Below are 25,016 nucleotides of genomic sequence, written 5' to 3' on the forward strand. Positions count from 1 at the left end.
GATTGTGTGGCATGACATGGGAATATCAGATTTAAACCTCAAGCCATGGGATTGTGGATTAATGTATTACTCCCCCATTGATTGATAAACATTGAAAATCACAGTTGATGGTAAATTAATAAGTTCATTTTACACATACGCCAAGATCTTGTCATAATAATAGGCTTACTGAGTCTCAGGTAAGATGCATCTGAAGGACAGTCTCTGACTACAAGACAGTTTCACAAGCCATAATGACACTTTGGGTTAGCTCAGGTAACTCAGGAGAGAACATGTTCAAAAAAGCAGACATTTAGCGCAAGTCTGAGTTCTCTACTTGAACAAAGAGTTTTCAGCTCACTTGCCAGAACCACCTTCACAAACACTGCTCTATGTGTGTGGCTGTGACTTCTGGATGATGTAAGTTTTTTACACTGTGAAATCTGAGCCTGAGTAAATCATTAATTAAAACCACTGAACATGAGGTGGCCATGTTGCTCAACTGCTGAGTGGATGCAGGTAGGAGATATGACAAGCTAAGCTATGCAGTTGTTTTTGTACAATTCGGTCTAATTCAGACCTCAAATCACTAACATAACAATTGTCCCCCAATCAATTACTTAAACTAGCTTGGCTTTAAAGGGGCAATCAGCAGTTGCTACATGATTTTTTTTAAAACTTATAAATGAATAATATGTCCCCATTGATTCTTGACAAATATAACTTATAAATCATGAGCTTAGTTCAACTGTCATGCTCCATCAGAGCCCAAAATATAAGCTTGGTTAAAACTATAATTTTGATATCATGGATGGTCAGTTCTTACAGCCACAGCTGTGTATTAATTTGAGAGTGATAGATTTCTCCAGCCCCATCCGTTTTTTACCGAAACGGAGGCAGGGAAAAGACTTAGTTATTGTTTCTACTGCTGATTGCAGCTTTAACCACCAAAAGCAATTCCATCACTAAACTAGTTGTCAGTGTCACTCATTTTTAGAAAAACCATTCCACTGCTAAACTAGCTTTGTCAGTGTCACTCATTTCTTAGTGTTTGGGATTCACAAGTTCTGCAGCACTCTTCAGTGGTGAAACTATGACACTATGTGGTCAATGTTTGCAGTACAGCTGACTAATATAACAGCAGGAGCACATCAACACTATTCATTCTGGAGGAAACCTTGATTCGATTCTGCTATACTTTAAAATTATGTCATATTGCAGTATGCACACAACCAGTGCCGTTTCTAGGCATAAGTCGCTTAGGGCCCCCAACCCTAAGGAAGTCAGGCAGGGTCTTAACCAATGATTTATATAAACACTAAATGACTGACAGGGGGCACTGTTTTGAAGCCACAGCACCTCCTTGGCACTGTCCCACCATTGTAAAAAACATTTAGGAAGCTATAGAAAAGCATTTATTAAGGCCTATATTTCTTTTTGACACATTTATTCTCTTAGACACCTTAATGCACGTGTCAAACTCATTCCATGGAGCGCCAAGTGTCTGCAGGTTTTCGCTCCTCCCTTGTACTTTATTAATTAAGGTCACTAATTAGTAAAGAACTCCCCTCACCTGGTTCTTAATTGAAAGGAAAAAACAAGGCAGTCCATGGAATGTTATGTTACCTAAACTTACAAATGAAAATACATTTTTATATATACAAGTATAATTGTTTTAATTTACTAATATTACCATCTCTACTACAACAAAAATACATGTACAGTAATTACATGAAACAATTAAATGAAATATTGTAGAATTCCATTGATTCCTGTGTGGAGGACTGCTTTTCTGAGTGCCAGTATGGGAGCACCGGTGGCTTCAAAGCCTCTCATTGGCCAATACATAGCATCAGCAATCCATGGTTAAAATACACCATTGGTCTCACCTTACAGTTATAGTTAGGACAGTAGAATACACAATGTGCAATTAAAAAATTTGGTAGTGCATCAGCAGTGTCCTCGTTATTTCAAATCAAATGTATTTATATAGCCCTTCGTACATCAGCTGATATCTCAAAGTGCTGTACAGAAACCCAGCCTAAAACCCCAAACAGCAAGCAATGCAGGTGTAGAAGCACGGTGGCTAGGAAAAACTCCCTAGAAAGGCCAAAACCTAGAGAGGAACCAGGCTATGTGGGGTGGCCAGTCCTCTTCTGGCTGTGCCGGGTGGAGATTATAACAGAACATGGCCAAGATGTTCAAATGTTCATAAATGACCAGCATGGTCAAATAATAATAATCACAGGCAGAACAGTTGAAACTGGAGCAGCAGCACAGCCAGGTGGACTGGGGACAGCAAGGAGTCATCATACTTAAATTCACACAGGACACCGGATAGGACAGGAGAAGTACTCCAGATACAACAAACTGACCCTAGGCCACCGACACATAAACTACTGCAGCATAAATACTGGAGGCTGAGACAGGAGGGGTCAGGAGACACTGTGGCCCCATCCGATGATACCCCCGGACAGGGCCAAACAGGAAGGATATAACCCCACCCACTTTGCCAAAGCACAGCCCCCACACCACTAGAGGGATATCTTCAACCACCAACTTACCATCCTGCGACAAGGCCGAGTATAGCCCACAAAGATCTCCGCCACGGCACAACCCAAGGGGGGGCGCCAACCCAGACAGGAAGATCACATCAGTGACTCAACCCACTCAAGTGATGCACCCCTCCCAGGGACGGCATGAAAGAGCACCAGTAAGCCAGTGACTCAGCCCCTGTAATAGGGTTAGAGGCAGAGAATCCCAGTGGAAAGAGGGGAACCGGCCAGGCAGAGACAGCAAGGGCGGTTCGTTGCTCCAGAGCCTTTCCGTTCACCTTCAAACTCCTGGGCCAGACTACACTCAATCATATGACCCACTGAAGAGATGAGTCTTGAGTAAAGACTTAAAGGTCGAGACCGAGTTTGCGTCTCTCACATGGGTAGGCAGACCATTCCATAAAAATGGAGCTCTATAGGAGAAAGCCATGCCTCCAGCTATTTGCTTAGAAATTCTAGGGACAATTAGGAGGCCTGCGTCTTGTGACCGTAGCGTACGTGTCGTAGCGTACGTGTAGGTATGTACCGCAGGACCAAATCAGAGAGATAGGTAGGAGCAAGCTCATGTAATGCTTTGTAGGTTAGCAGTAAAACCTTGAAATAAGCCCTTGCCTCGACAGGAAGCCAGTGTAGGGAGGCTAGCACTGGAGAAATATGATCACATTTTTTGGTTCTAGTCAGGATTCTAGCAACCGTATTTAGCACTAACTGAAGTTTATTTAGTGCTTTATCCGGGTTATTTCAGTCACTGACAGACTCAATTGCCCCATTCTATTGACTGCTAGGTTAGCTGGCTAGACTATCTTCATCCTGCGGTAATCATGGCTGAATTACAGACTGGGCACGTGCCCAGGGGCCCTGACATCCAGGGGACCCTCCTTTGTTTTTGTTATTTACTCAATATATGAACACGGCATGTGTAGAATTGAAGGAAATTCATTTTCAAGAGAAACTGAACGCACCAAATCTATTTCCATGTTACTCGTTATGAAAAACAAGATTCAGTCTTGAGGGTGTGGTTCGGTGGCAGTTACCGATGTTTGTCCCCCATGAGACACCATAGGAACAAAGCCAGTATCACTTCCTTAAAAGTCCGAATGAATCTAAGAACTCAAAATCTGAAATTAGTTGACGTTTTTGCTGAGGTTTTAGTCATGCAATTTTACTGGAAAATGTTCACCATCCCATTGCAAAATGTGTACAGTCGTGGCCAAAAGTTTTGAGAATGACAAATATTAATTTCCACAAAGTTTGTTGCTTCAGTGTCTTTAGATATTTTTGTCAGATGTTACTATGGAATACTGAAGTATAATTACAAGCATTTAAGTGCCAAAGGCTTTTGACAATTACATGAAGTTGATTTGCAGTGTTCACCCTTCTTTTTCAAGACCTCTGCAATCCACCCTGGCATGCTGTCAATTAACTTCTGGGCCACATCCTGACTGATGGCAGCTCATTCTTGCATAATCAATGCTTGGAGTTTGTCAGAATTTGTTTTTTTTGTCTGTCCACCCTCTTGAGGATTGTCCACAAGTTCTCAATGGGATTAAAGTTGTGAGTATCCTGGCCATGGACCCAAAATATCGATGTTTTGTTCCCCGAGCTACTTAGTTATCACTTTTGCCTTATGGCAAGGTGCTCCATCATGCTGGAAAATGTATTGTTAGTCACCAAACTGTTCCTGGATGGTTGGGAGAAGTTGCTCTCGGAGGATGTGTTGGTACCATTCTTTATTTATGGCTGTGTTCTTAGGAAAAATTGTGAGCCCACTCCCTTGGCTGAGAAGCAACCCCACACATGAACGGTCCCAGGCTGCTTTACTGTTGGCATGACACAGGACTGATGGTAGTGCTCACCTTGTCTTCTCCGGACAAGCTTTTATCCAGATGCCCCAAACAATCGGAAAGGAGATTCAGAGAAAATGACTTTACCCCAGGCTTCAGCAGTCCAATCCCTGTACCTTTTGCAGAATATCAGTCTGTCCCTGATGTTTTTCAGGAGAGAAGTGGCTTCTTTGTCTCCCTTCTTGACACCAGGCCATCCTCCAAGTCTTCACCTCACTGTGCATGCAGATGCACACACCTGCCTGCTGTCATCCCTGAGCAAGCTCTGTACTGGTGGTGCACCGATCCCGCAGCTGAATTAACTTTAGGAGACGGTCCTGGCGCTTGCTGGACTTTCTTGGGCGCCCTAAAGCCTTCTTCACAACAATGGAACCGCTCTCCTTTAAGTTCTTGATGATCCGATAAATGGTTGACTTAGGTGCAATCTTAATGGCAGCAATATCCTTGCCTGTGAAGCCCTTTTTGTGCAAAGCAATGATGACGGCACATGTTTCCTTGCAGGAAACCATGGTTGACAGAGGAAGAACAATGATTCCAAGCATCACCCTCCTTTTGAAGGTTCCAGTCTGTTATTCAAACCCAATCAGCATGAGAGTGATCTCCAGCCTTGTCCTCGTCAACACTCACACCTGTGTTAACGAGAGTCACTGACATGTCAGCTGGTCCTTTTGTGGCAATGTTTTTTGGGTATTCAGTTCATTTGCATGGCATAGAGGGACTTTGCAATTAATTGCAATTCATCTGATCACTCTTCATAACATTCTGGAGTATATTCACATTGCCATTATACAAACTGACAGCAGACTGAAAATTAATATTTGTGTCACATTCTTAAAACATTTGGCCACGACTGTAGAACTGCAGAGAATTATCTTTAAAACTGCCAAGTTCTCACCACCCCACAGCATTATTAGTTGAATCGCACGAAATGCATTTAAACTGCAAAATGCTCTCTGCCCCATGGGAAAATGTGTAGAATTGCAGAAAATGTGCTTCAAAGCTGCAAATCTCTCCACCGCCAAGAAGGGGACCACTAAAATGTTTTGCCTGTGGGACCAATGTCAAACATTAAGAGTAATTCCCGTATTGGTAATGAATGAGAAGACACAGTAAAGTCAATGAACAAGGAATTTAATTTCAAGTGTCTTTATTGAATCACTAACCAGCATTAGACACCAAAAAAGTAACCCCATCTGAAATATTCTGTTCTTCCCACTTAACTCAAATCTGAAAGAAATCATCTACCATAAGATCAGATCACCAAAACCTCCCCTGTAGAAATGATACAGTATTTACATTGTCCATGTACTCTTGACACATTAGCGTGATGAGACAAGTTAGTGTTTGAGCAAAGTGCGAGAAAAGGAGGATTGGACCGTTTTTCTGACTGGGACCCAGTGACCAAAGGGGTTCCTGCTCGCTGTGTAGTTCTCCACTCTGTGTGCTACCTTTGATGTGGTGGAAGCAACAATGGCTGTGGGCTTGGCCACTGAATTCTGTGTGAACAAATGAAAGAGAAACACAGAATCAAATAGAATTTAAGTGTGGCGCCCAAATAATTCAAGGAAAATTCTAGGCATGGTCAAATACATGTTTTCTGCTAAACTAAATACTTGCATCACTTACATGAATACTGAATGAGATCATCTTTTTCTTGGGAGACATATTAGGGCTTGGTGCATCCTCAGGCTCTATGTCACTGTTCTGCTGCAAAGAGAAAACAGTTGAGTAAAAATCAGATCAGCTGATTTCAGGTCTCCCCATCAACACAAATACATTCTCCTAGATGAGCAATAGCTCACTTGTCTATAGTTTCAACAAACTGCAGTTCCCATGCACCCTTGCTTCATTGATGTCAAAGCTAGGCATCTGTTAATTATGTGATTTTTACAAGGGTAGCTTTAAGAACAAACAAAACACTATAGAAAGAAAAATCCTTTGAGTGGCATGATGGTGCAGTTTTCCAAACCCCATCCAGAACACCACTTGTGTATTACCAACTTATCTTTGGCATACCGACGGAGGGAGTTGGCCATCTGTTTAAAGTTCTCTTGTCAGGAATAGTCACAATAACGCAGTCCAAACGCCTGCGCTTCTTCAGAGAGTAGGAGGGAGACTCTGCTAAATAACAATGTTCCCATTTCAACTGTAAGTAAACACACATATTCAGAGTTCTAAATTTTTTTACTTCTATCAATGTGGAGTATTGTCAGTATGTTTTAATTGTATCTATCCATCTGTGTGAGAAAATAGCATAGGTGAGGAATTGGGACATTACAAACTGAATTGGTAAGCCATGAAGTCAGTGAGATAATTTAAGTGTACCATTGCTGGACAAAACAATCCATTCCTGCTACTGGACTTGCATTGGCATTGTGAGCATGATAAGATTAATCAGATAACCTTTTCACGCAAACGCAATGACATCACCCAAGTCACATGACTGCCCTCTTATTCTCCTAATCCGAGGGGCCGTGGAGAGAAGACAACTCATGAGATCTACAAAAACAGGAATAAATACAAACAGAGCAAGTGTGTTCTCTGACAGGTGCAAGGTTAACAGACAAGCAGTTTCACAGAAGACAGAATCAGAAGTCCTGAAGTTCAGACTACATGGTAGGGAAAGATCTCCAGACTGTTTTAAAATGGCCTAGGTGGTACGGTTATGACGTCAACAACTGAACTTTGAGCAATTTCAATTGCTAGGCTTCTTCTGTGTGTGTCATGTTCATAGACGGTATGTTCAACATGATCAAATCTCCCTGAACACCCACCTGTGATAAACTCTTTTGAGGGAGTGGCTCTGGTCTCACCCGTTCCTCTGGTTCTGGTGTGGCTAGTCCGGTTTTCAGTTGCTGCTCCTCCAGGATGGGCGTCACACTCTCAGGAAGGTCCAGTTGCTCCATCCCCAGTGCCTGGGTGGCATTCGTAGTCCTGAGTTCCCCCTTTTCTGAGGAAAGAAAACAGGACATATTTAAATCAACACAAAGAGGTCTACTGCTGATTGTAAGTCTATTAACTTCTAGCAAAAATGAAAAGTTATATATACACTGCTCAAAAAAATAAAGGGAACACTTAAACGACACAATGTAACTCCAAGTCAATCACACTTCTGTGAAATCAAACTGTCCACTTAGGAAGCAACACTGATTGACAATACATTTCACATGCTGTTGTGCAAATGGTATAGACAACAGGTGGAAATTATAGGCATTTAGCAAGACACCCCCAATAAAGGAGTGGTTCTGCAGGTGGGGACCACAGACCACTTCTCCGTTCCTATGCTTCCTGGCTGATGTTTTGGTCACTTTTGAATGCTGGCGGTGCTTTCACTCTAGTGGTAGCATGAGACGGAGTCTATAATCCACACAACTGGCTCAGGTAGTGCAGCTCATCCAGGATGGCACATCAATGCGAGATGTGGCAAGAAGGTTTGGTGTGTCGGTCAGCGTAGTGTCCAGAGCATGGAGGCGCTACCAGGAGACAAGCCAGTACATCAGGAGACGTTGAGGAGGCCGTAGGAGGGCAACAACCCAGCAGCAGGACCGCTACCTCCGCCTCTGTGCAAGGAGGAGCAGGAGGAGCACTGCCAGAGCCCTGCAAAATGACCTCCAGCAGGCCACAAATGTGCATGTGTCTGCTCAACCGGTCAGAAACAGACTCCATGAGGGTGGTATGAGGGCCCGACGTCCACAGGTGGGGGTTGTGCTTACAGCCCAACACCGTGCAGGATGTTTGGCATTTGCCAGAGAACACCAAGATTGGCAAATTCGTCACTAGCACCGTGCTCTTCACAGACGAAAGCAGGTTCACACTGAGCACGTGACAGACGTGAGTCTGGAGACGCCATGGAGAACGTTCTGCTGCCTGCAACATCCTCCAGCATGACCGGTTTGGGTCAGTCATGGTGTGGCGTGGCATTTCTTTGGGGGGGCCGCACAGCCCTCCATGTGCTCGCCAGAGGTAGCCTGACTGCCATTAGGTACCGAGATGAGATCCTCAGACCCCTTGTGAGACCATATGCTGGTGTGGTTGGCCCTGGGTTCCTCCTAATGCAAGACAATGCTAGACCTCATGTGGCTGGAGTGTGTCAGCGGTTCCTGCAAGAGGAAGGCATTGATGCTATGGACTGGCCCGCCCGTTCCCCAGACCTGAATCCAATTGAGCACATCTGGGACATCATGTCTCGCTCCATCCACCAACGCCACGTTGCACCATAGACTGTCCAGGAGTTGGCGGATGCTTTAGTCCAGGTCTGGGAGGAGATCCCTCAGGAGACCATCCGCCACCTCATCAGGAGCATGCCCAGGCGTTGTAGGGAGGTCATACAGGCACGTGGAGGCCACACACACTACTGAGCCTCATTTTGACTTGTTTTAAGGACCTTACATCAAAGTTGGATCAGCCTATAGTGTGGTTTTCCACTTTAATTTTGAGCGTGACTCCAAATCCAGACCTCCATGGGTTGATAAATTTGATTTCCATTGATAATTTTTTGTGTGATTTACAAAATCACACAAAAAAATGTAAAGAAAAAAGTATTTAATAAGAATATTTCATTAATTCAGATCTAGGATGTGTTATTTTAACGTTCCCTTTATTTTTTTGAGCAGTGTATAAACATAAGCCTTACTCTCTATATGGAGGCTGACAAATGAGTGTCCTGAAGATGTGGAGCGGCTCGTGTAGGTCTTGTGGCTTCTGTTGGGTGATCCAGAAAACGTGCACTTGTACCTGCCCACAAACCCCCTATGAACCCTGCTCCAGCTGGCTGACCTGGAGCGGGAACTGTGGCGGTTTGGCCTGTCTGGGGAAGAGGAAGGGCTGTAGGAGCGCGAGTGTGCCCTGTAACAGCGTGATGGTGAGCGGTGGCGCCTATGTCCATGTGCCTGTTGATGTTGACGGCAGCAGCGTGAGCTAGAGGAGGCTCTGTGGCAGCGCGGGTGTGACCGGGACCTGGGACGGGTCCGAGGGCTGCTGTTGGATGAGTGGGATGATCTGGAGGACGAAGAACTGGTGGAGGACCTGTGACGTCCCCTACGAGCATTATTTCGCTTAAGTTGTCGTCTAGAGCCAGAGGACTGGCTACTGGTATGACTACTTCTAGATGGGTAACGAGAACAGGAAGAGCTGGATTGGGCATCCTGATCAAAGATCAAACTTAGCCCTTCACTCAGAGGGGCCTGGGCCATTTGAACATGTGAATCCTTCCCGTCGGTCTTGTTGGTGTGCATCTATAATAAAAACATAAAATAAAAGCAAATTACTATCCAATTTATGTTATTGGAATGAGTTAGCCTATTAAACAATTGTGTACAATTGTTAAGATATCTAACGTTAATTACCATAAACATGCGTCTTGTGTAACTTCTCATCAATGTTTTTAAATAGGGTCTGCCTGAAATTGCATAACAATGATTTGATACCTCCGACAAAATTGCGTAACTATACTGACAACTGTTGGGAGTAGGATTAGTTAGAACAACTGTGGAAAATTCCATATTGGAAGAACTAACGTTAGCTAGGTAAGTTACAGTATCTATAGCTAACTTACAACTGTAGCTGTTGTCTTGCTAGTAGTTAGCTAGACGTTGTTGTAAACGTCCTATTATGTCAATTTCTGAATGCGGTTGGACAGGATATAACGTTTTATCAAATATTTACCTGTATGGTCTTTACAGTATTTCATAATCTAATTATAGCTTACCCGCATGCGACTTACCGTAATGCGAATTTACGTTGAATTTAGTCGACTCGGTGCTAGGAATCCGATTCTGCTCGTAAACTAGATTATGTAATGAAATGCAATCAATTTCAAGATAACATTTAAATGTTTCAATGCAATTTTCGTAGAGAAACCTAGCAAATGGTTAAATACAGAATGAAATGTAGATGAAAACGTCGACGGCTGAAATCAATCTGTCTGTTGCTTGACCAAACAACTAGCCACACAAAATTTCTACGTCATCGAGTGTCGCTGTGGAAAATTCCACCCAGTTTAAAAAGTTCCGCTTGTTCACGAGGGTCAGTTTGCTACAGGCACTGCGCATAGTCTACGCTCTTTCCACAGGACGGCGAAGTGAGCTGAACAGGTGATTTTGTAAACCTTCAATACACTGGAGTTGCAGTAAAACATTATTTTGGCTCTGTTTACTGGCAAGCAAACCATATGGCAGTATAGATCAGTAGACTGTATAAAACATATGGAGCGTACTAAACACAACGAGAAAATAATGTATCGCGAGAAAACAGCATACTATGTACCATTTTGATTTATTTATTTTTATTCAACCTTTATTTAGCCTCAGCATAAGCAGGGCAGCAGGTAGCCTAGAGGTTAGAAAGGTTGCTAGATCAAATCCCCGAGATGACAAGTTAAAAATCTGAACAAGGAAGTTAGCCTAGGAACAGTGGGTTGTCTTTGTAAATAAGAATTTGTTCTTAACGGACTTGCCTAGTTAAATAAAAATGTTGTGTTTACATACTAGTCGGAACTGGGACATTCGGAAATGTCCGACTTGCTAAATGTCCGGTTGTAGTTATACACGTGTCGCGTTAAACCAGTTAACAAGTCGGACATTTGAGTACTGTAGTTCCGACTAGAACTCAAACGCAGTTTACACACGGAGGTTAGTTGGGATTTTCCTTTATTCTTTTGTAATGGAAAATCGAGAGCTGGTGTCATCAAGCTTCGGATATGTAATATTTACATAATTTTATAGCTGGGTCATGTTGAGTTCTCAGTAATAAAGTTGGAGCTGCCAGGAAGAAATACGATGTGACGGTAAGTAAATAATGTAACTGTCAAATGGAGCGAAAATTGAATAACTGCAATGCCATATACATATTGTAATAAGTTTACGAAATGTCGGTTTATTAAACCAACTTTACACAGGCTACTGTTTGGCCGTAGCCCACGCCAAATAAATGAAAGATAACCCACAAGCCAATCGTGACCTTCTCTTGTGAAGCCCAGACGTAAGAGAGAGAACAAAGCCTAAACCTGGTCTTAACTTCCAATGCTCCAACCCCCCTCCACGCCACTCCGCCAAGCGCCAGGATGCCTGGCATCAGAACATTCCAGGCATTCCCGTGATTGGCAGATAGCAGGTTGATTGGCATGTCAGACCCCGCGAACACTGGGTACTGGTAAGTACAACACAACCACCTACTAGCCTAACACATAACACACAGCTGTCTGTGCGGGTCGCTACACAGCCCCCCCACCACAAAGTCCCTCGTCCCCGAGGGAACAAACCAGGTCTCTGAAGCGACCCGGAGGTCTCCTTTGCCTGCGTGGCCGTGATGGTCGCAGAGTGCCCCTCTGGGAACCAGGGGATGAAGGCAGGGATATGGGGGACAAGGAAGCGGGAACGGGTAATACAGTCCGTGGCTCTGGGGAACCACGCGTTGACACAGGGGGAGTGGGCTGTCTGGAGCCTTGTCTGCGGCACCTGAAGCTGCACCCGGTAAACAACCTCCCCTACCCTCTCCAGGACACTGCAGGCTCCCACCCAGTGACTGTCCAACTTGTGGCATCTGCCTTTTTTCCTTAGGGGGCTGTAGACCCAGACCAGCTCCCCAGCCACAAAGTGCCTTTCCCGGGTGTGCACGTCATAGTTCCTCTTCTGCCTCACCTGCATTCACCAGCTGCTCTCTGGCGAAGGTGTGGGCTGTCTCCGGGCGGTCCTGGAGTCTCCGGGCATTCTCCGGCCCCGGGGGAACATGAGGTCTATCCAGGGGCCGACCAAACGCCATCTCCGCAGGGGAGCGGATCTCTCTCCCCAGCATGAGGAGGGCAGGCGTGCAGGAGGTGGAGTCTTGGACAGCGGAGCGGCATGCCATGAGGACCATAGGCAGGTGCTTGTCCCAGTGACGCTGGTGTTTGGAAGAGACAACGGCCAGCTGCTGTCCAAGCATTTTGTTGAAGCGCTCCACAAGGCCATCACTTTGAGGATGGAGAGGAGTAGTGCGGGTCTTGTGCATACCCAGCCTCTCACACATGGTGGCGAACACACGGGACTCAAAGTTTCTGCCTTGGTCTCTGTGGATGGACTCTGCAGCTCCAAACCTGCTGAACATCCCCGCTGTCAGGGCGTCGACAATGGTCTCTGCCTCCTGGTCAGGCAGAGCATAGGGCTCGGGCCATTTTGGGAAATAGTCCATGGCCGTGAGCACCCAGCGGTTTCCACTGTCTGTGGTGGAGAACGGCCCAATTACATCCACTCCCACCCTCTCCATGGGAGACCCCACTGGGAACTGTTGGAGCTGAGCATGAGAGCGGCCTGGGGGGCCCTTTCTCGTTGTGCAGTTGTCACAGCGGCGACAAAATTCCTCCACATCCCTCTTCTGCTGCCCCCAGTAAAAGCCCTGACGGTGGAGGCGGAGTGTTTTTGTGACCCCAAAGTGTCCAGTCCCCACCCCCTCATGAGTACTCTGGAGCACAGCCTCCCGCAATGCTTGTGGGACCACCACCAAGCACCTCTCCTCTCCCGTAGCTGACTCCTTCCATGCACACTGTAGCACGCCATCAGCCAGCCGCAGTCTCTCAAACTTTGACCACAACCCTTTGGTCGCGAGTGAGAGCGCTGTCATCTCTTCCCATGGTGGCCTCACTTGCGCCTCTACCCACTGTAGCACTGGCTGTAGGTCTGTGTCCCGTCCCTGCTGCTGCCCCCATTCAGCCACGTCGACAGTCTGCAGCTCACAGCAGACAGGCCCGCTCGCCCGACACACTGTGGCACAGACCCCCTCTGCACACAGCTCTCTCTCCCGTCCCTCTCTCCGCTCACAGTGGCGGCAGCCGTCTGCAGTACAGGGCCGACGGGACATGGCGTCGGCGTTGGAGTGGAGTGCCCCTGCCCTGTGCACCACTGCGAAGTCATACGGCTGAAGCTTCTCCATCCAGCGTGCCACCTGCCCCTCTGGCTCTCTGATCGACATGAGCCACTGGAGAGCAGAGTGGTCAGTCCTTACAGTAAAGGGCAGGCCACCTAGGTAGTACTTGAAGTGTTTGACGGAAGCCACAACAGCCAAGAGCTCCCGCCGCTCCCTCAAGCGGCCTCTGGGCTCCGACGCCCTGGTGATCTCCTCAGCCAGATCCTTCGACGTCCATGCACACGCACCTCCTTGGCCATAATCGTCCCCTACCTCCACCTTCACTTTCGGATTCCCTCGAAGCATTTTCAACCCCCGTTCACACCTACGGTAGCTAGGCAGAGGATTGAGTTTACGAATTGACGGTTTATTAAACCAACTTTACACATGCTACTGTTTGGCCGTAGCCCACGCCAAATAAATGAAAGATAATCCACAAGCCAATCGTGACCTTCTCTTGTGAAGCCCAGACGTAAGAGAGAGAACAAAGGCTAAACCTGGTCTTAACTTCCAATGCTCCATCCCCCTGCCCAACCCCCCTCCACTCCACTCCGCCAACCACCAGGATGCCCGGCATCAGAACATTCCAGGCATTCTTGTGATTGGCAGATAGCAGGTTGATTTGCATGTCGGACCCCGCGAACACTGGGTACTGGTAAGTACAACACAACCACCTACTAGCCTAACACATAACACACAGCTGTCTGTGCTGGTCGCTACAGTATATTTTAGCCCTGTAAACCACCTGGAACATAGCCCAATGATCTGAGGCTCCCGAGTGGTACAGTGGTCTAGGGCACTCTCTCGGCACTAGAGGTGTCACTACAGACCCTGGTTTGATTCTAGGCTGTATCACAACTGGCCGTTATTGGGAGTCCTATAGGGCAGCGCACAATTTGCCCAGCGTTGTTAGGGTTTGGCAGGGTTAGGCTATCATTGTAAATAAGAATTTGTTCTGAACTGACTTGCCTAGTTAAATACATACAATTTAAAACAAAAAAAAATCCAGTCCTGCTCTAATTGGGAGCTTCATGCAATGTCAGTCAGTCACTTCTTGCCAGACATGAGTAGACTTGAATGGGGCAAGAAAAACGCATAAGTGAACTTGCTAGTGCAGTATAAATACAGGACACTTGATGATTCATGTGGTATAGCTAGCTACATGTACATTTGTTTCCCTTTATGTCAAGTATTACACTGTACCCAAACCGGCCGCCATCATGCGCAAATTGATTTTGTGCCCCCACAAACGTGATCAAGACAGCAGGTTAAAATATCAAAACAAACCCAGAACCAATTATATAAATTTGGGGACAGGCCAAAAAGCATTAAACAGTTATGGCAAATTAGCTAGCTAGCTAACTTGTCCTATTTAGCTAGCTTGCTGTTGCTAGCTAATTTGTCCTGGGATATAAACATTGAGTTATTTTACCAGAAATGCACAAGGTCCTCCGACAATTAGTCCACACATAAAATGGTCAACTGAATCATTTCTAGTCATCTCTCCTCCGTCCAGGCTTATTCTTCTTTGAATTTATATAGTGATTGGCATCTAAACTTTCATAGTATTACCACAACTGACAACACAGTTCGTCTTTCAATCACCCACGTGGGTATACCCACGTGCCATCTCCTCATTGGTTATCTGCTTCTATAAACCAATGAGGAGATGGGATAGGCAGGACTTGCAGCGGGATCTGCATCACAAATAGAACTGACTTCTATTTTAGCACTTGGCAACGCAGATGCTCGTTGACACGCGTGAGCAGTGTGGGTGCAATAATTGAATAATATAGATATCTACATTTATTTTGCAATGCTCGCGCACGCGATGCCAACAATGTATAGTCAGGGTATAACGCTTTCGAACACACCGACAGCATCATTGCATATTGGTACACCAGAAGGACATTCATTTCCAATGAAATGCTGCGTTTGCCTTGCAGCATTGCGTTGCAGAGGCAGTGCGTTCGGTGTGGTGCATACGTCAAACATGCACTGTATGTGTAGACGGCTTGACAGAAATGGTAGCAGAAGGTGAACTTCTGTTGCATACATATCCAGATGATGCTTCATACTATTTTGCACAATTACGCTGTCGGTGTGTTAGAAGCGTAATGATGATTATGCAGTTGTGGTACACAGATACTATACTATCCCTAATTTCTGGCACAAGTACCATATTTCTGGCACAAGTACCATACAGCTCCTTATCACTGTCTTTTTGTATCTCCTCCTGGGCAGTACCCTACCATGTACAGTGACAAGGAGCAGGTGTTCAACTGCATCCAGAGGGCCAACCAGAACACACTAGAGGTGTAACCTCAGTGACTTGTGTTCCAGATCATTGCAGCTCTTGTCTATCCAGTACATATCCACATTAACCAACATTACCAGGTTACATCACTTATACTGTCATAGACATTGGTTTCACATACACTTTCAGAAACATGTCTCACATTTAGCTCTGTGAGGCAGTAGCATGCATCTCTACCTAGTTGAATATAATTATTTTGTCAACTCACACAGTGTACTTTTGACCTTATTCCTGTGTTAATACTGATTAGATATTAACACTTCTAATGGAAGGTTTATCACTACAGCGACATTTTCTGATAATAAGCAGGGGTGAAAGTAATGTAATTTCTTCCCAGTACGGGACCTCCTATGTATGCATGTGCTTAATCATCAAATTACATGTATAATCCCTATTCATTCAATAGGATTTCTGTGGGCCTTGTCATAAAGATTTGGATTTTAACTTTTAAAATGTATTACCTTTTTATTATGATGGGCGGAGACAGTTCAGGTGCATCAAAGCTGGGACGGAGAGACTGAAAAACAGCTTCTATTTCCAGGCCATCAGACTGTTAAGTAGCCTCCGCCCAGTACCTTATTCTTTACTTAGATTTGTGTGTATTAGGTTGTTGTGGAATTGTTAGATTACTTGTTAGATATTGCTGCTCTGTCGGAACTAGAAGCACAAGCATTTCACTACACTCGCAATAACATCTGCTAACCATGTGTACTGTATGTGACCAATAACATTTTATTTGGTACCAGCTGGCTTCCACCCGGTACTCTACCCTGCACCTTAAGGACTGCTGCCCTATCTACATAGTCATTGAACACTGGTCACTTTTAATAAAATGTACATACTGTTTTACCCACTTCATATGTATATGCTGTATTCTAGCCAAGACTCATCCTATATAACTACTGCTGTACACACCTTTTTTCATTCATATAATGTCTATACACATAAGTAAGCAACGTGGGAGTACCATGCCATGTTCTATGGATGATAATTGACAGCCCTGTCTGTTGCATTGATCTGTCTTCTTTACACACCCAACAGCACATATCAATAAGGGCCACATCTCACTGGCGTTGCAACAAAATGATTCAGCATCTTCTCAATTTTACAGTTTATTGACTATTGCTCTCTGTCCTACTTCCCTCACTCTGTTTCCCCTTTCTTATGTTACCCAATCACTCATCCCTCCACCTCTCAGACTTCTGCAGTTGTGCTGGGAGCAATCTAGGTCACCAGCAGGTTCTCCTGTGCCTGGGGTTACTACACTGGAGATAAGACATTTTTTTGCAATGGGATTGCACATCATGACACCAACACCTCCCTTTGTTTATTACTTTTGAGACCGTTTCTGAGTCACAGGGCATGAGTGAAAATGGTTGGACTTCCAAGGCACTCCTACAGTTGATATGCTCTTTAGCAACTTAAGTATCTCAGCCATATCTGAATTCTATTGTTATTGTAAACAATGGTATACCATTATGGAAAGTACTACAGCTGTATTTTATGAAAATGTCATGCAAAAAGTTATTCTCAGGCATTTGTTTTAACCTTCCATTCCCATGTACTGACCACATGTTAATAAAGATGAATGTAAACATTGTCAGAAACGTTACTTATATCATGCTATACATTCTGATGTTCTAGTCATGATATATATTTTTTTACAAAGGGTAGAAAAAGAAAACAGCAAGTCATATGACACTTGTGATCTCATGTGACTGTCTCGTGGAAATGGAAAGTCATGAAACAATCCTCTAACCAATGGTTTCCCTCTACTATGCCAGAGAGATGCAGACAGTGAGTGGTTACAGCTTACACTGTATGCCCATTGGCCCATAGTGATTACGTAACATAGCTCTAAATTCTCTTTTAATTTTTTTTACTATTATTATAAAATAGTGCAATTGAAACGTACGTTTTTATTTAAGTATGGTATTTAATCTACTGAATTGATGAACATTGAACAATCTATGGTGAATACAGTACTGTGCTGATCTACAAAAATGGCATTGGCGCATCCAACATCAAAGGGGCGTGGAAAGTGAACTGAGCAGGCGCGTGTCTCAGCTCTCTCAGAAGCAAAGTATAGGCTAATAAACGGCGTCTAGGGGTTCCATAACGAACCCCAAAAAGAAAAGGTAATTAACTCTGAATATTAGGTGACAGTACCATGTCTAATGAGTGTTTGTTATTGCCGTTGAGATGTTGTAGTTTGAGTTACTGGGTCGTGCGTTGCGTCCCAACACAAAGGATCCTTCAAGGAAGGAAATGCTTTGAACAATGGACAATCAAACCTACAAATGGGACTGTCGCAGTATCGATTTATTTGAAACAATAATTATATATATTTATATACACACACGTAAGTTATTATAATTAGTGTGATTCCTGAAAACGTTTGTTCGGGTGATTCTTCGTGTTTGAGAGCTTATGCGGTTGAGAGCGTCAACATTGTTCTTTGTTAACGCCACTCGAACTGACTTAACACACGGATAGGGGTAAAAAGCATGCATGGGGTGTTAGAATCCTTAGCACTGAAAGCTCGGGTATACTGAGCCGGGATCCTCGTGTGGTCCCCACCTATAAACCCTAACTTCAGAGTTGGGACGGCCCAAGGATCGATAGCAGACCCTTGCCAATTTAACGATCGTTTCCTCTCGCAGTTTTAAGCTGTTGGAAATATAGCTAGACTACATGTCCCATGAAGTCCTTGTAGTCCTAAAATCCGGGAAACGAGTTCTCTGGTTCGTTCAGGCATCCCTATGGGAAAATTAATGGCGAAAAAATAGGGTTTCGGTATAAACGCCGAAAAAAGGTATGAGAAAAAATGATTTTATACGTTTGTTATCTGGGATAATAACAGTAAATTAATATGCCCTTTATGAATGTCGTAGCCTTTATGTGATCTTATAAATGATTAAAAATACACAAAGTGACGTTAGCTGATGAATATTTCTCGTAGAACAAAACATAAGATCTCCTAAACCTGTGTTTATCGCAGACATTATGTTTCGCGTTTATCATCCAATTTTCTCCATAGGCTTGGTGCAACGAACCATGGCAGAGTTGGTGCCTACAAAAATACGCCATTACTATGTCTCTATTAGACGTCTTCACGGGTCCAACATACCAGATATTCCGAGAAACGACCTGGAAGCAGGTCCAGGTCCTACATTTTGATTTTTGTCTCGGGTCTGATATAAACAGCACTGGTCTGGTTAAACGTTATTTACTGACTGGACCCGATTTGGATCCTTCCTCTGTTCATTTAATTTGTGAGGTGATGTCAACTGCGCAAGCTTCCTATCTGTGTAAGCCAATTGCGACTCAATACAATTTATTAAGAGTATAGTGAAAATAAACCGAAAAGGGGATTGTTTTAATATTGTAGTGGATAAAGATGAGGATAACGTAATCGGACCAGGTGTACTGTGTGCAACCCGCTATTCAGGTTTGATGCAATTTTGAACTTTTATTTTTCGTTTTTATTATTGTATGTCATTATTATTTTAGTCCTATTTACATATCTAAACCAGTTATTTAAATATAAAAAAATAGTTCTGTTTCATTTTGTTGAGAATTTTCTAAATTAAGTTTATACTGTTTTTATTTTGTGTTCTGTATTTCTTTTAAAATAGGTTCAAAGAAGACCTGTTGTGAAATTAATATCATTATCCTATTTCTGTCGTTTGTTGGGTAGGCCTACGGTAGGAACTTGCCGCCTTTGGTAATTGCTGCAATTATAGGCCTAGCCTGTTGAAAACGTTTCTGAAGGTTTAACCAGTTCTTTAAATATGCAATATGTGTGTTTCATTCTGTTGAGTATTTTCTTTGGCCAAATTAAGTTCCAACTGTAATGTTTTTGCTGCAATATAATATAATGATGGGTAGGCCTACTATAGGGTTACTTGCACTCAAAGGAAAAAGCAGAGGGCTAGATGCAAAACTTAATTTAATGCCGCAATATAATAACCTGTTTGCATTTTCCCTATAAACAATGAATTATCTTTATTAGGGTAATATCAAAAGTAAGTTAAGAAACTTTTGAAGTTTTGGTGTGGTATGGCTATTACTAGGCTTAGCTAGGCAGTGCACACTGGCGCTCCAACTGACTCTGACAGTTGAATTTGAGGGGAGGAAGAATGTTTTAGGCATACCAGAGTTACTCTTTTTTTTATTAAATACATTTTACCCCATTTTTCTCCCCAATTTCGTGGTATCCAATTGATAGTAATTACTATCTTGTCTCATTGCTACAACTCCCGTATGGGCTTGGGAGAGACGAAGGTCGAAAGCCATGCGCCCTCCGAAACACAACCCAACCAAGCCGCACTGCTTCTTAACACAGCGCGCATCCAACCCGGAAGCCAACCACACCAATGTGTCGGAGGAAACACTGCACACCGTGCACCTTGGTTAGCGTGCACTGCGCCTGGCCCTCCACAGGAGTCACTGGTGCGCGATGAGACAAGGATATCCCTACCGGCCTAACCCGGACGACGCTAGGCCAATTGTCCGTCGCCCAACGGACGTCGCGGTCGGCTGCGACAGAGCCTGGGTGCAAACCCAGAGTCTCTGGTGGCACAGCTAGCGATGCAGTGCCCCAGACCACTGCGCCACCCGGGAGGCTCGGACTTACTCCTTTTAATCTAACAATCAGGGTTGGGGAGTAACAGATTACATGTAAGGGGTTACAAAAACGGTAACTGTTACGTTACCCGCAAAAAATGTGAAATCAGATACTTTTGAAAAACTAGATGATTCATTTGAGGATTACTTTTAAATTCAGAAAGGATGTTTGACAGAATGCATGTTGGTGTCAGGAACATGACGCTGGCATGTCTTTTATCATTTTCTTAGTTTCTCTAGGGCTAGGCCTTTTTATATTTTAAATATTAGTATCATGCAGTGGATGCCCAGGCTGATAGGTCTGTATGCATGCAATGACCGAATCTCTGACAGCTGAACCGTGAGGTAGACAATTATTATTTTAGGAAAGTAAAAACCAATAAAACAATAGGCTATAAAGTTTTGAATTTGTTACACATCGAAACGCAACAGTTTTTTGTAATGTGTTATTGGCAGTTAAGGACACGTAACTGTGGATAGTTTGGCCAATATTGCTTGTTTATTGACAGTGCCCAGTCTGGGGTTTCTTTATATTCTCGGATCTGAAAGGGTCTTCGGATCCGAACCGGCACTGGTCTGTTTTTCCACGGGCCTTTTTGGAACGGGTATGACTGTCCACAGGTTCATTTGGGAACGGGTCTCAATTTTTTAAATAAATACATTTATTAGTGTCGGGTGGGAAAGCCAAGGATAAATTTCGGGATGGGTCCAATATTTTAGTTGATTATTGTTTTAGCACTTGGTAATAATCTGTATTAGTGAATTGTTTTAAACTTGAGTTGAATCACCATTTTGTTTTTATTCTGCGCAACTGCATCAATTGTCAGATGAACCCCGTCTGTCTTGAATCCTCTCTGAAACCTTTTATTTTATTGGGATTTTATTTGTTTTGAAGACCTTTACTCTGTATGTGTGGAGTGGGTGCCTGGCATCTGTCATCTCACAAACTAGTGTCTGTGCAACATTTTAGAATAGAGTTTAGAATATTTTCTTGATGGGAAACGTGAATTTATTCACGGTGCAGGAATTATACATGAACTGTAATTAGCTACCTAGCTGTAATAGTCAACTCCATCCCTGCATGTGTCTGTTACTCTTTAACCCAGCTCCTTTTCCCTTCACTTTTCAGCTCAGTACCATGTCAGGGTTTTTGGACAGTGTCCGGTGCGGAGACTGCGAGTGCAATGTGGACTGGGGAGAGAGGCGAAACACCATGGCATCTATAGCTGCTGGAGTCCTGGTAGGTTCTACTTTGCTATTACATTTGAAAACTTTATATCACTGTAAAGAGGAAAAGGCGGCATATCGCCTAAATCTTAATTCATGTTCTTGCAGTTTTTCACTGGTTGGTGGATAATCATTGATGCAGCTGTGAAATATCCAGATGAGGCGGTCTTCCATCATGCCTATCACACATGTGGAGTCATCGCTACTGTGGCTTTTCTCATGTAAGTCATGCTGTGTTGGGAATGTGTCATACAGGTTTGGGGTCAGTCCCATTTTAATTCAGGAACTATCTGTTCAAATCTTCCTTAAATACATTTAACTCTTTCAACTTTTGTCTTTGGTACCTATCTAGGATCAATGCTGTCTCGAATGGCCAGGTGAGAGGGGACAGCTACAGTGAAGGTTGCATTGGGCAGACCGGTATGTGTATGAGAGATTAGAAGTTAGGATTTGGCTCTAAATGCAGATTGATGTAGATAAGTTCAGCTCTGAGCGGCATTGCTCGCTGTATATGTTTGTATTGTTTTGACCTCTGCAGTAACATGATTTACCTAATTCTGGGGGCCCAGTTTTTGACTTCTTTGGTGACTTCTTGCTATAAGAATACACACACAGATATATACACCCACATACATAGAGTTTAAATAAGAGACCTTCAGACACGAATGAATCCCTCCCAACTCTTTGTATCACTGATTGCAGGAGCTCGTGTGTGGCTCTTCATTGGCTTCATGCTGGCGTTCGGCTCTCTCATCGCTTCCATGTGGATCCTGTTTGGAGGTTTCGTAGTGCCCAGTAAGTCCAGCATGCCCACTCAGCATGTGCTTGTTATGTACCCCAAACAAACAGCTCATCGACATTGAACCGTCACTGTGTAAAACATTGTAAAGAATGATAAAGGTATTTTTTTATGTTTACAGAGAAACCTGTTGTGTATCCTGGTATTGCGGTTTTCTTCCAAAATGCATTCATTTTCTTTGGGTAAGTATTACGTTTTATTTATGTTTGACCTTAGTATTATAAAACACAATGTCTATGGTAGTTCTTTTCTCTAAATAAACCCCCAATCTTTTCCTCCAGGGGCTTGGTGTTTAAGTTTGGACGCACTGAAGACTTGTGGCAGTAATGGTGTCTGTCAACTGTCATACTATCTGTTCTCTTGTTGTATGAGACAGTAGTGTACGCTTTGGCCTGTCAAAACACTACCTTCCGTCTTTCAAGCGTTAGAAAATATTCACTTTATATAATGACTTTATAATTTTGCTTTTTAGATGAACTTGTTTAATTTATAAGTAGGTTGGTTGTTGCTGTACAAATGTACATTTTACTAAAGCATCATTTGCTGTTCCATCTTTTAATTCAATGTTCTTTTCTTTTGAATTCTTGTAATGGGATCTAGGTGTCTTTTCACTCCAAATGTGTGGAGCCATTCTGTTACAATAATTTACTACCTTCCATTATTTATCTTGGAAACCGTGCAAAATAATAAATGAGCAGATTATTATTTTCCTTTTTATTGTTTTTACAATACACATTTGTGCACTAATAATGTTTAGAAATATTTTGCTTTCTGATGAGGGCATACATCAGGGGGGGGGCATGACATCTATGGGAGTGTTAGTCTTGTAAATAGCCTATTTTCTTACGATACAGTTACTGATAATAAGAATTTAACCTTTAATGTGGGCAATTTGTCTTTCCTATTGTCGAGATGTGGGGTCTGTAATTAAGCCATTCTACTGAACCATAATCTGATAGTTCATAATTCAAGGTGTAGTTTAAAGGAAGGATTTAATTCCGAGGTTTCGATGCTCTGACCACCATCTCTGTTCTTTGACTGCAATGCTTATACTTTCACAGTACTTGTATAGTAACCAAACTGAGATCACTGAACCTGAACAACTATGGCAGCATTAAATAGAAAATGTAAAACAAGTGTGAGATGAGTCTTTATGCACAGCTCTCACAGTTCAATTTTCTCTGTTCTCTTGGCTAATATTTGAAGTTTGACTCACACAAAACAATCACCATGGTATATTACAGTGCAGTTTTCACATACTAAGAAATAACAAAAAAAATATTTTGGAGATTCATGAGAATATTGTATGGTTAAAATTATACATTGCCTCTCTGGAGACCTTTTAGTCTCCTTTTTTATCTTCCAACATCTCAATTTTGCACCGCTAGGTTGGGAAACTGCAAAATAATGATTTAGGTTAGACAGCATAACTTCAAGAGGCACATGTATTGCTTGATATAAAACTGCATGGATTTTTAAAAACCTAATTAATTGTTTGATACAGAGCATTTCACTCATCATTGATTACTTTGTTTATCAGTAACTTAATGCAGTGTTTTCCAATCTCCTCGGGAACCCAGGGGTGTGTGGCTGACTCAAATATTCAACAAATCAAGCTTTGATCATTTGAATCAGCTGTGTAGTGTTAGGGCAAAATCCAAAACATACACCCTTTGGGGTTCAGAGGACTGAGTTTGGGAAATGCTGCCTTAATGTACCGGGATTCCAAGGTTGATATCAGTGCAGACGCAAATCCAATTGTTATACTTACCCATTACAGAGAACAGTCTCTCAGAGCTCTGAGACAGGATTGTGTCGAGGCACAGATCTGGAGAAGGGTAACAAAAAATGTCTGCAGCATTGAAGGTCCCCAAGAACACAGTGGCCTCCATCATTCTTAAATGGAAGACGTTTGGAACCACCAAGACCTAGAGCTGGCTGCCCGGCCAAACTGAACAATCAGGGGAGAAGGGCCTTGGTAACCCATTGGTCATTCTGACAGAGCTCCAGAGTTCCTCTGTGGAGACGGGAGAACTTCCAGGACAACCCCCTCTGCAGCACTACACCAATCAGGCCTTTATGGTAGAGTGGCCAGACGGAAGCCACTCATCAGTAAAAGGCACATGACAGCCCGCTTAGAGTTTGCCAAAAGCCACCTAAAGGAATCTCAGACCATGATAAACAAGATTTTCTGGTCTGATGAAACCAAGATTGAACTCTTTGGCCTGAATGCCAAGCGTCACGTTTGGAGGAAATCTGGCACCATCCCTGCAGTGAAGCATGGTGGTGGCAGCATTATGCTGTGGGGATTTTATGAGAGGTAGGGACTGGGAGACTAGTCAGGATCGAGGGATAAATGAACAGAGCAAAGTACAGAGAGATCCTTGATGAAAACCTGATCCAGAATGAATACTCAGGACCTCAGACTGGGGTGAAGGTTCACCTTCCAACAGGACAACGACCTAATTTTATACATTTTCTAACATTTCTAGAAATCAGTTTTAGCTTTGTCGTTATGGGGTATTGTGTGTAGATTGATGGGGAAAAAAACAATTTAATCAATTTTAGAATAAGGCTGTAAAGTAACAAAATGTGGAAAAAGACAAGGGTTTTGAGTACTTTACGAATGCACTATACATATAGCTTAATATCATTGCACTGTTTGTGAGGAGAGATTTATTTTGAGTAGGCATTTTTTTGTAATGTGTAATGTACACGCTGTATCATAAATAAACTTTGATTTGATTATCTTGAACACATGGCTACAGTATACCCTATTACAGAATAAA

The 25,016-nt window shown here is 43.3% G+C and overlaps 2 protein-coding genes across 5 annotated transcripts; one reads left to right on the forward strand and one right to left on the reverse strand.

The window, feature by feature from the left end:
* Nucleotides 1-5,493: 5,493 nt before the first annotated feature.
* LOC139383398 (arginine/serine-rich protein 1) lies at nt 5,494-10,351 on the reverse strand. The gene is made up of 5 exons (XM_071127932.1): nt 10,101-10,351; nt 9,012-9,612; nt 7,153-7,328; nt 6,005-6,085; nt 5,494-5,874 (listed from the first exon to the last, which is right to left on the reverse strand). Exons 2-5 carry the CDS (start codon nt 9,610-9,612, stop codon nt 5,716-5,718), a joined length of 1,017 nt encoding a protein of 338 aa, XP_070984033.1. The 5' UTR covers nt 10,101-10,351; the 3' UTR covers nt 5,494-5,715.
* A 7,241-nt stretch (nt 10,352-17,592) lies between these two features.
* On the forward strand, nt 17,593-23,360 carry LOC139383401 (transmembrane protein 50A). Of its 4 annotated transcripts, XM_071127941.1 has the most exons (8): nt 18,351-18,387; nt 18,613-18,883; nt 21,336-21,441; nt 21,537-21,649; nt 21,781-21,848; nt 22,131-22,223; nt 22,349-22,409; nt 22,509-23,360. In XM_071127941.1, exons 3-8 carry the CDS (start codon nt 21,340-21,342, stop codon nt 22,552-22,554), a joined length of 483 nt encoding a protein of 160 aa, XP_070984042.1. In that variant the 5' UTR covers nt 18,351-18,387; nt 18,613-18,883; nt 21,336-21,339; the 3' UTR covers nt 22,555-23,360. The 4 variants fall into 4 exon arrangements, with proteins under 4 accessions (XP_070984040.1, XP_070984039.1, XP_070984041.1 ...); XM_071127939.1 differs by lacking the exons at nt 18,351-18,387; nt 18,613-18,883 and adding an exon at nt 17,593-17,710 and having other exon boundaries at nt 21,331-21,441; XM_071127938.1 differs by lacking the exons at nt 18,351-18,387; nt 18,613-18,883 and adding an exon at nt 17,599-17,710.
* The last annotated feature ends 1,656 nt before the right edge of the window (nt 23,361-25,016 follow it).

The sequence above is a fragment of the Oncorhynchus clarkii genome, chromosome 25, assembly GCF_045791955.1.
Source record: "Oncorhynchus clarkii lewisi isolate Uvic-CL-2024 chromosome 25, UVic_Ocla_1.0, whole genome shotgun sequence".
In the NCBI taxonomy this organism is placed as follows: domain Eukaryota; kingdom Metazoa; phylum Chordata; class Actinopteri; order Salmoniformes; family Salmonidae; genus Oncorhynchus; species Oncorhynchus clarkii.

Bases quoted from the DNA above. Each gene is read 5' to 3' on its own strand.
- LOC139383398 (XM_071127932.1), bottom strand. From the start codon at position 9,612: ATGCACACCAACAAGACCGACGGGAAGGATTCACATGTTCAAATGGCC. The intron at 7,329-9,011 runs GTAAGGCTTATG...TTCTTTCCTCAG, and splicing joins TGTCAGCCTCCATATAGAGA to AAAAGGGGGAACTCAGGACT. The intron at 6,086-7,152 runs GTGGGTGTTCAG...TTCTCTTTGCAG, and splicing joins CTCAAAAGAGTTTATCACAG to CAGAACAGTGACATAGAGCC.
- LOC139383401 (XM_071127939.1), top strand. From the start codon at position 21,340: ATGTCAGGGTTTTTGGACAGTGTCCGGTGCGGAGACTGCGAGTGCAAT. The intron at 21,442-21,536 runs GTAGGTTCTACT...ATGTTCTTGCAG, and splicing joins CTATAGCTGCTGGAGTCCTG to TTTTTCACTGGTTGGTGGAT. The intron at 21,849-22,130 runs GTATGTGTATGA...CACTGATTGCAG, and splicing joins AGGTTGCATTGGGCAGACCG to GAGCTCGTGTGTGGCTCTTC.